Source organism: Vespula vulgaris, chromosome 10, assembly GCF_905475345.1.
Source record: "Vespula vulgaris chromosome 10, iyVesVulg1.1, whole genome shotgun sequence".
NCBI classification, from domain to species: Eukaryota; Metazoa; Arthropoda; class Insecta; order Hymenoptera; family Vespidae; genus Vespula; species Vespula vulgaris.
Window position 1 is genome coordinate 2,140,001 of NC_066595.1, and position 10,000 is coordinate 2,150,000.

At 41.8% G+C, this 10,000-nt stretch overlaps 1 protein-coding gene across 2 annotated transcripts in view; it reads left to right on the forward strand.

The window, feature by feature from the left end:
* The window catches only part of LOC127066832 (uncharacterized), a 45,609-nt gene that overhangs the window by 3,796 nt on the left and 31,813 nt on the right, over positions 1-10,000 (forward strand). For both annotated transcript variants that reach the window (XR_007782514.1, XM_051001036.1), the window contains exons 1-2: positions 1-265; positions 7,263-7,313. The exon at positions 1-265 is cut by the window's left edge and continues 3,796 nt beyond it. Coding sequence is in view for 1 of the 2 variants with exons in the window: in XM_051001036.1 (XP_050856993.1) it covers positions 1-265; positions 7,263-7,313 (316 nt within the window). In the remaining variant the exon portion in view is untranslated. The remainder of the gene's footprint in view (positions 266-7,262; positions 7,314-10,000) is intronic.

Genomic DNA, 10,000 nt, shown 5'->3' on the forward strand with positions numbered 1-10,000 from the left:
CAACAACAGCGACACAGCAGCAGCAGCAGCAGCTCGCCCGAGGAGCCTTCCTCGTCGAGAAGAAGATACTCCGTCAACAGGGTACCCGTCAGAGGCTCGCTCGAGAACGCATCGATGGACCCTCACGTGCTTTGCTGTCAAATCTGGCGATGGCCGGATCTCGTACCTTCGGACGAACTCAAGAGGCTTCCCGTTTGCCATTCCGCTAAGGATCCTGTCTACGTCTGCTGTAATCCCTATCATTGGAGCCGGCTCTGCAAACCCGGTAAGTCTTGTCGCTGCTTCGTACCTCCTTAAACGCGAAACTTATCCCAGACAAAAAGAAAAGAGAGACGAGATCTCTCCTTGGAACGAAATTCAAAAATTCGCGCCACGAAAGTAGATCGACGCGCGCTCGTCCTTTTACTCTCTCTCTCTCTCTCTCTCTCTCTTTCTCTCTCATAACTATTTCTCCCTTTTCATTTTTCTCCCGCGCGTATGTATAGTACGCGTACGTACGTACGTGCGTGCGTGCACACGCGCGCCAACCAGCCACCCAGCCAGCCAACAACCAGCCAACCAGCCAGCGTGTTTACGTAACTCCGCGTTGGAGCACCACATTGAACGCGCTGCTCTCCGCACGTGTTCCTCGTCTCTATTGTGACAGGCTCTTTCTTTCGCGATTCGATCGTCAAACAAACACGATTTTTTCTCTCTCTCTCTCTCTCTCTCATACACACACGCGCATACGCATGCATATATACACGCGTACCGTCGATAAAGTAGGTGCCAGCAATCGTGAGCCACGATACGCTTAGAAAGGAACAAATCGTATCCGCAAGCGAGTCGCGCTTTAAAGACGTTAAACGCTTTCGTAATTACGTTTAATCGTCCTCGCGCGAGTGCTCGATAGAGAAAGAAAGAGAAAGAGAGAGAAATTATCCGATGGCCGGATCCTCCTTCGGTTCTTCGCGGAACGCGTTTTATTCGAGTCGCGTCGCGGTTTACCGTATCTCTGCCCTCGTTAAGGAGTTTAATCGTGTCGGCATCGGGATGCGATCTCTGTTAAGCGCATGTTAAAATATTTATCGACCGGAGGAAAATCGGCGTTACGATTTAGACTTTATGGGTTTATGGCTTCGCTCTTTCTCTCTCTCTTTCTCTCTCTCTCAGTTTCTTTCTGTCGGTTAGGGGAGAGCTTACGTTTTCTTTTTTCTTTCTCTTTTTCTTTCTTTTTTTTTTATATATATATACTTGCAACGTCCAATATATTTCCAATGCTTTTTTACGTAACTCGTAAAAGTTCCGCAAATAATTCGGACGAAAAAATTGCCCCTCGAAAAGTCGTCCTTATTTCTTTTTTCTCACTTTCTTTTCTTTTCTTTTTTTTTTCTTTTTTCCTTACTTTTTCTATTCCTTTTTTTTTTGCTCCCTCGCCGAGAATTATTTAACGACGAGACGAATAAGCCAGGGGATGTCATAACGACGAGTAAAAAAAAGAAAATAAAAAGACCGCTATCGCGCCCTCTCTCTCTCTCTCTCTCTCTCTCTCTCTCTCTCTCTCTCTCTCTCTGTGGTAGGAACGGTACTCGTCACCTGCGTGTACACACACTCGAAACGATGTAAAACGTTGATTTATTGGCCTTACCTGCGAGGATTACCTCCACTGTTTGCACGGTCGTAACGTTAAAACTGCGGTAATACCAGTCGCGATCGTCGATATCCATAAGACGCTTTAGTAGTTAAATAATAACTCGATTGGTCGATTAAAATTCGATTATCGAAAAGGATAAAACATTTTTCTTTTTTTTTCTTTTCGCGACATAACAGGTATATCTAATATCAGTAGTTATTGACGTCGAGAATTCCAATGTGTTTTCAGATTAAGAAGAACGTTCCCCTCCCTCTCCTCCCTCCCCTCATACCTCCTCCCTTCCAAAACGAGAACGAGAAGTCTACGTTCGTCGTTCGAGCGATTTCGATCGGTGAATTAAGGAGAGAACGGTTTTCTGTCTGCCGGACGTTGCGATATCTTTTCTTTTTAACGTAGTCGCCAAGTTTTAACGTCGACCAAGCAGAAAATTTATGGTAGACCTTTTTCGTGACATCCGTTTCTCCTTTTTAAACGTAGATATCTACTATATCCCCCAGACACTATACTACTGTCTGATCCCGGCACTGGACGACGTGACTTTAACCGCAAAAAAAAAGAAAAGAAAAAGAAAAAAGCTGTCTCGTCCTATCCCGACGTGAGAAAACGACGGAGAGAGAAAGAGAAAGAAAAAGAGAAAGAGAGAGTAGGCGCCAGTAAAGTAAGAACTCCTTTACGTAACTCGGCCGATCGTCGTTTAAAACGTCGTAAAACGAGCACCGTCCGGTGTGTACGTCGAGAACAAACCAACCACCCACCCACCTTCGTAGTATCGAATCGACAACTCGTCGTAACGTTCTTGAACGTTAGTTAGGCATAGCCTTTTTCTTTTTTCTTTTCTTTTTCCTTGCGATTAAATCTCTATAAATAAGTAGGCGCGACGTGTAAAGATTAAGATCTTGAATTCTCCGCCAATCCTTAGCCCTACCTCTCGTTACGATAAAATCGCGATGAATTATATTTTTTTTTTCCTTGTTCTCTCTATCTTTCTCTCTTTCTCGGGTTGACTTTTTTATTCTCTTTTGAGAGAAGTAGAAGACTTAACGGAATCCTTTGAATTCCACAACGGAAAGACTCCGCCTCTAATAATAGAAAGAGGCGTCGAGAGTTCGTAGCATAAATATGCACGCGTTAGAGAAACCCGTCGAATTTGGAGAGAGAGAGAGAGAGAGAAAAGTCGAGTAGGTATTTTCTGTCTCTTCTTTAAAGAGAAGAAAAAAAAAGAAGAAGAAAGAATAAAGAAAGGAACAACAAGACGACTTTGATCTCTATGGAACGAGAACGTTCGTGAGGTAGGGGGTACCAGCGTGGAATAGTAAACAGGGAGAAGAGACTCTCCTATCTATCGGCTGTTAGAGAGTACATTTCGTGGTGAGCAAAGAGCACGTTTTCTAACCGTGTACGTAGGTACATGCATACGTAGGACGTACATACATATCCGCACTGTCGATGTTTTCTTCTGTATTCTCCCTCGAAGAAAGAAGAAACGAAAGAAAGAGAGAAAAAGGGAATAAGGTGGGGGAGGCCAAACGTATCTCTCGAAATAGAAGCCGCGGCGGATACCGACGAGAAGAGGAAGATACGATTTAACCGAAACAAGATGATGGATCTTGGGTTAGATATCGGTGGCTATAGGATCGAGAGAAAGAACGAACGAAAGAAAGAAAGAAAGAAAGAGAAAGAGAAAGAGAAAGAAGAAAGATGAGCGATAGGGAGTGAGAGAAAACACAGAGAGCGATGCCGGCACGCTCTCTTACCAATAGCTGCACAATCAGAGTTTATGGGCAGAAGGAAATGAATCTAAAAATAAAGCGTATATTGAGCGAGTTGTGGTCTCTCCTCTCCGTGCAGAGAAAGAGCGAGAGCGAGAGTAAGAGAAAGAGTAAAAAAGAGAGAGAGAGAGAGTAAAAGGAGAAAGAAGGAAAGAGAGAGAGAGAAGGAACTGCGCGAGGGAGCGGCTGGCGGCGGCTCGCGCGATACGACGCGACGGTGAAGCATGGACGGGGAGGGGTAGGGTGGGGGGAGGTAGAGAAGGAACGAGTAAGCTAGCTAGCGAGCGACCGGCCATTCGAGGTGGGGCAGGCGGGGAGGGAGGTACGGCCCGGCGCCGCTGCGTGTCATTGCTGGCGCCAGCTAATTGTCGAGGCCAGCCGGCATTAGCCGAGGAGCTGACCGAAGCGAGCCGAAGCCGGTCTCTCGTGGAACGTGCACACGCACGTACGTCGCACGCACGATATACATATAAACTCATACGACTACGTCTGTATATATATATGTACACACATATACATACGTAGCATATACAGCATACGTAGATACCGTGTGCAGGCGCACATCGGCCCGTACACCGGCGTGGTTCGGACGTCGCGGCAGTGCCGCACAACCGGCCGGCCGCTCGACGCCGACGCAAGTCGAATCTCTGTATTCGAGTGCTGTGCCCGCTGGTATGGAAGGGCTGATGAGAAAATATGACGACGACACAACGATAGTATCATCCTTCTTGATCCGAGCACCTTCTTGGCCGAACGAAAACTCCTTACGCCTCTCTCCTATAAACCGACTTATCTCTTCGTCTTATCTATATTAGTGTTATTATCATTATTAATTATCGTTATTGTTATCGTTGTTGTTGTTACTGTTGTTGTTGTTGTTGTTGTTGTTTTTATTATTATTATTACTATCGTCATCATCATCATCTTCTTCTTCTTCTTTCAGTCTAGACAGCCGTCATTGAATAGAAATGAATTTCTTTCGAGTAAAATAGTATAGTAATTAGAATAATCATGAATGCTCGTTTCGCGAAGGTAAACTGCGCTCGCGCTCACGCTGGCGCCTTGTTTTCGTAACACGCGCTATGATACCGATGATGTCGCGAAGAAGAAGTAGAAGGAGGAGGAGGAGGAGGAGGAGGAGGAAATGTTGGAGGTGGTGATGAGAGGGGAAGAGGAGGCGGCGGTGGAGGCTCCTGCACCGGCGCCTTTATCTCTGTTTTTGCATTCGTCGTGGTATTCGTTATATACGTCTCGCGCGCGAGGCCGTTAATAATTCACTCCGACGAATCGATTATCATCGAGCAACGACGATATCGTTACGCAAACCGTCGCCCGACCCCGTCGTCTATATATGTACAGATGTGTACATATATAGGTGTACACACACACACACTTTCATATTCGCACAGTCTTTTATCGTTACCGCCGCGGTTCATTCTTGTAATAAGTGTAGCAGTAGCCGTGGCAGTAGCCACTCTCCACTTCTTCAATTTCGCGTTGATCGTTCTCCTTCCTCTCTCGTAGGAAGTTATTCGTTCGTCGTTGCGTCATCGAATATCGGATAGAAGAGGATATATTCGCGGCATGGACCGATAAGATTTAACGTCTTCATCCGTTTGATTTGTCGCATAAATCTTTCGATCGTCTTAACTACGATCGAGGGATATATTAACTAACGTTGTTGGCATACGATTCATTCATACGTACGGCTTCTCGTTCGGACGGAGTCGAGTCGAGTCGAGTCGAGTCGAGTCGAGTCGAGTCGAGGCGAGGCAAAGGCAAGGTCAACATCGTCTTTTGGCAAACCGGGATAAGTAAAGGCGCGCGCATGCTGCAGAATTTTAAGTATCTAACCGCGTTGACTCAGCGACATTATTTTAATTGATATGCCGGCTTGCATTCTCTATTTAATATCGTGAGCGCGAGAAATAGCGATAGCCTCGGTCTCCTACCTGTACGAGCAGTGATCTATTTTCGTCGGATCGGTGATCGAAGCGAAACCCCGAAACGGAGGGAACGGAGGGAAAAAAGGAACGTTGATCGTTCCGCCATTATGGTAAACCCAGGTGAGCAAGATGGCGGCCCGCTCGATCGAATCGTGGTATATCGAGGGGGACAAATTTCTTCCGTCGATAACGATTTTTTTCCATAATACGCCAGGTAGATCCGCAAGTTACGTGCGACCATCTATAAATATATCTGACGATATACCACTCGTTTTGCGGAGAAGATGCACAAGATATATATATATATATATATTAACACTCGACATCTTCATAAATAAACAATATCGCATCGAAAGAAGATATAAACTATCTTTTTATTTTGACAACGCAATATCGCAGAATACCATTTCATCTTTTCCATTCGAGATTCAAGCAAGTCGATCGTAGAGACGTCGTTAGTCGCACGTAGGTATCTATGCCATGCATGTATGTGCGTGTATACGTCGAAAGAGGAAGAAAGCGGAAAAAGTGTAAGAGGAATCGTGTAAAGACAATCGCATCAGAGAGAAAGAGAAAGAGAGTGTATCTATCTTTCCACGCGTGTAGGCGCGACTGTCGGCCATTACGCGTCGTAGAGACGACGCCGTCGCCCCCGTTATCGTCTAGGAATTTCGGCGCGAGTAGGTACGTAAGTGTTGTACGCGTCTCGGTCACAACAAATAAGTCGTTTCTATCCCTACTTCTTGTACATACATACGTATACATATCTATGTACGTATGTATGTATTTAACGTAATGGCCCAAGCGAACGGGACGATTTATCGCGTACGATAAAATAAATATTATCCTCATGGTACGGCGCGAGTCCGAGAGGAGCGAGGAACGCGAATCGCGTTCATTACGCGATGAAAACTCTGTGGAATTTCTAGGGAGGAATAGTCCACCAAAAACTTATTCGGCCGCCACCAAGTTTATTTTCGCTTCGAGTATTGATCAAAGTTATCCAATCGCCATTTTCACAGCTATTTTTGTCCGAGCAGCGTTCCATCGGATTCTACGAATGGTAACGGTGGCGTCGAGAAGGCGCTTCTCTCTCTATCTCTCTTTTTCTCACTCTATATCTCTCTTTTTCTCTTTCTCTCTTTCTCTCTCTCTCTCTTTCTCAAGGGTTACCTTGACGTTTGAGATATTCGCGCGGCGGTCCGTCCTCTATGCTTTCAGAGCGATACGTAAAAGGACGAAAAACGACATACCGGTTTCACTGGTGCGTGCCAATAATAGAACTCCACCGCTTTTGGACTGGGACTTCTAACGGAGCGCCGTTTCTCGAGATATTTCGTATCGCGGCAATGCCATCGCGCCGTTGAGGCTTCATCGAAGGCGGGTCCTTGAGTTGATTTCTCGTTTCTTCTTTCTCCCTAGCGAATACACTGATCTCTCTTTCTTTCTTTCTTTCTCTCTCTCTCTCTCTCTCTCTCTCTCTTTCTGTATCTGTCTATCTGTCTATGTATTTATGTATTTATCTATGTATCTATCTATCTATCTATTTATCTATCTATCTATTCAAGTCCGTTCATAACTTATCAAAGACCCACTTCAGTTCTTATAACGGATCATTTAAAAGCAAATATAATTCGAATTCGAGTTATAAGCGAATGATCAAACATTTGATTTAAACGTTGAATACATTCGATCCGTATTTGTATTTACATACAAAACTACGCAGCAAATCTAAAGCTACATGCTACATAACATATCGTTTGTGTTTGCTTAAAAAAGAAAAGAAAAGAAAAAAAGAAACCTAAAAAAAGGGAATCTAAAATGCATGTTTTCTTTTCTTTTCTCTCTCTCTTTTTTTTTGCAATTATCGAACTAATTACTTAATTGCATACTTTTATTTGTATTTTGTTCCAGAGTCGCCGCCACCCCCGTATTGCCTTATCGCAGACAGGCTGAGACCAGAAGGTAAGCTTCTTTTCTTTTCTCTTCTCTTTTCTTCTTCGTCTTCTTCGTCTTCGTTCATCTTTAACAGTAATAGTGTCGTCTTCTCCGCGACGATACTCGCGATAACTCATGTTTATTGCTCGCAAACGTCTAAGAGCAAGGTTGGTTGGTCCTCCGTACGCGTGCGCTACGCGTGTCACGTTTCACGACCTAGCCCAAAGCACAAGCTTAGAAAATAATCTTCTACGATAAGCATATCGAAGTGAGCGCGGTTAGTGTATTACTCTCTTCGACGGCAAGAAAAAAAGAAGAAAAGAAAAGTGATGATGCGACGAACGAAAGAAAATAATGAGGAAAAAAGATGGATGGAGAGGAACAAGTAAAAAAAAAAAAGAAAGAGAGAAAAAAAGGAAAGATCATTTCGATCGTTCTCATAGTTTATAAATCATATCTTTTTATTTCCTTTTTTTTCATTTTTTTTTTTTTTTAATGTTTTTATTTTCTTTTTTTTATTATCTTTTTTCCGACATGCATTATTCGCGTAGCTGGTAGCGACAGACGAGATTCGATTACGATCTCGCACATTAATTTATCTCTCTCTTTCTCTCTCTCTCTCTCTCTCTCTCTCTCTCTCTCTCTCTCTCTCTCTTTCTTTCTTATCTTCAATTATATCTTTAATTGCGGATTTCTAAATGACGCGACGCGACGCGACATTCACTCCGATAACTTAACGTATCGTTGAGATTTTCTTAATGCCAACTTAGACTCACTATCATCGATAAAAAAACTTCAAGAAAGACTAATCGACGACGATTAAGTAGGTGGCAGCATAATTAGATTTTGATCGATTACACGCGACGCGATCGAACGATCAAGAATCGACTGTTTTATATTTCTCGTGCATTTTTCTTTTTTTTTTTTCTTTTTTTTTTCTTCCTTTCCGGCTTTTTCTTTTTTTTTTCTTTTTTTTTTTGTCGTAACGAAAAGATATATAGAATAATTTAATTGAGATATATATACGTAAATACTTACTTACATACATATTTAACACACACGTACGAAACCGACGACCATGCTAATATAAAAGCATGTATCACATTGATTTTCCTGTTGCGTCAAATTCATGTCTGTAAATCGATCATCTTGTTGATTGCGACGGGAACGTATTGCTATGGATTTCAAAGGATATCGTTATTTCAGTGGTCGATATACTTGCGTGTAGACCATCTCGTATCGATCGTACTTTGCGTGTAGTGAAGATTCATCGATAAACGAAGGAAAAAGTATCATCATTAGTATAACATTTTTAGAAGAATTATACCGTTCGTAATGATAAATATACCGATAAAAAAGAAATTGATAAAAGAAAGAAAATATGAGAATACAAAAAGAGAAAGAGAAATATACCTGTATCATATATATACATATATTTGTATAATATATATATATATAAATATATATATACATATATATTTATTTAAAGATCACTTATCACAACACGGATCGTTAATATTTCATTATTATTTTCGTTACTTACTCAATTAATTCTAACGTTGTGTAGGATCGATTAGATTTAAAATCGATTATTTTATTCGGCACGATCACGTTGTCTTTACACAGCAGACGGACGGACGGTTACCTCAGCGAAAATAGTCTGTCTAATAAAAACGAAAGAAAAATTAACGCGCAATCGATTTCATTGAATGAAAGAAACAGCGCGCTGATATAGAACGAAACGATTCATGAATAATTTCGATAGGGCATAGATATCTTTTTTCGTTTATTCTTAAATAATAAAGACAAGAGCCATCGACGTACTATTTAAATCTGCGTTCTCTCGATGTCGTAAATATGGCGTGTTCGTTTATTACTAACTCTAGATCATAGATCTTTCTTATTTTTTTATTTTTTCGTTTAATATCCGACCACAGTATCTACTTATTCACTATACAAGGAATATCGTCCTTGTCTTCTTTATTTGTACATACAATGTGCTCGATCGGTTTTGACTGCTTCGATCTCATGACGTTTCCCCTTTTTCTCTCTCTTCTTTCTTTCTTTCTTTCGTACTCGATCCTAAACTGGTTTTCTCACGATCGATGAGGGAGCATACGTATGTATATATCTCTACGTGTATATACATATACGTATATATATATATATATATATATTTATATATTTATACACACACACATATATATAGTATCTGTCTGCTGTTGCTGCTGCTGTTGTATGTACCTACGTACTAGTCGATCGATCGATCGTCTCGATAGATTCTCTTTATATATACACATCTATACATACACAACACACACACACATCGACCATAACGCGTTCGAAGAAAACGTCTTGCGTAATAATTTTCGGCACGGCAATACTCTTCGCCTTCGTTAACGTGTCCATCAAACTATTCCGTTCGTAGAATAAGTTATTTCGGAACGTGCAACCGGACTCCGATCATTCACGACTATTTATACGAAGGAATTCGATACGAAAGTATATACCTACGGAGACAACAACCGACGTACGTTTCTGCATGCGTGCATCCATGCGTACCTGCAGTCTGTATGCATAAATGCATACTTTTTCTTTTTTTTTTTGACAACATCTCTACATATACACGTACTATACATATACCTGCATATATTATTAAACACATATATATATATATATACATACATACACACATATATATATTTAGATAATAA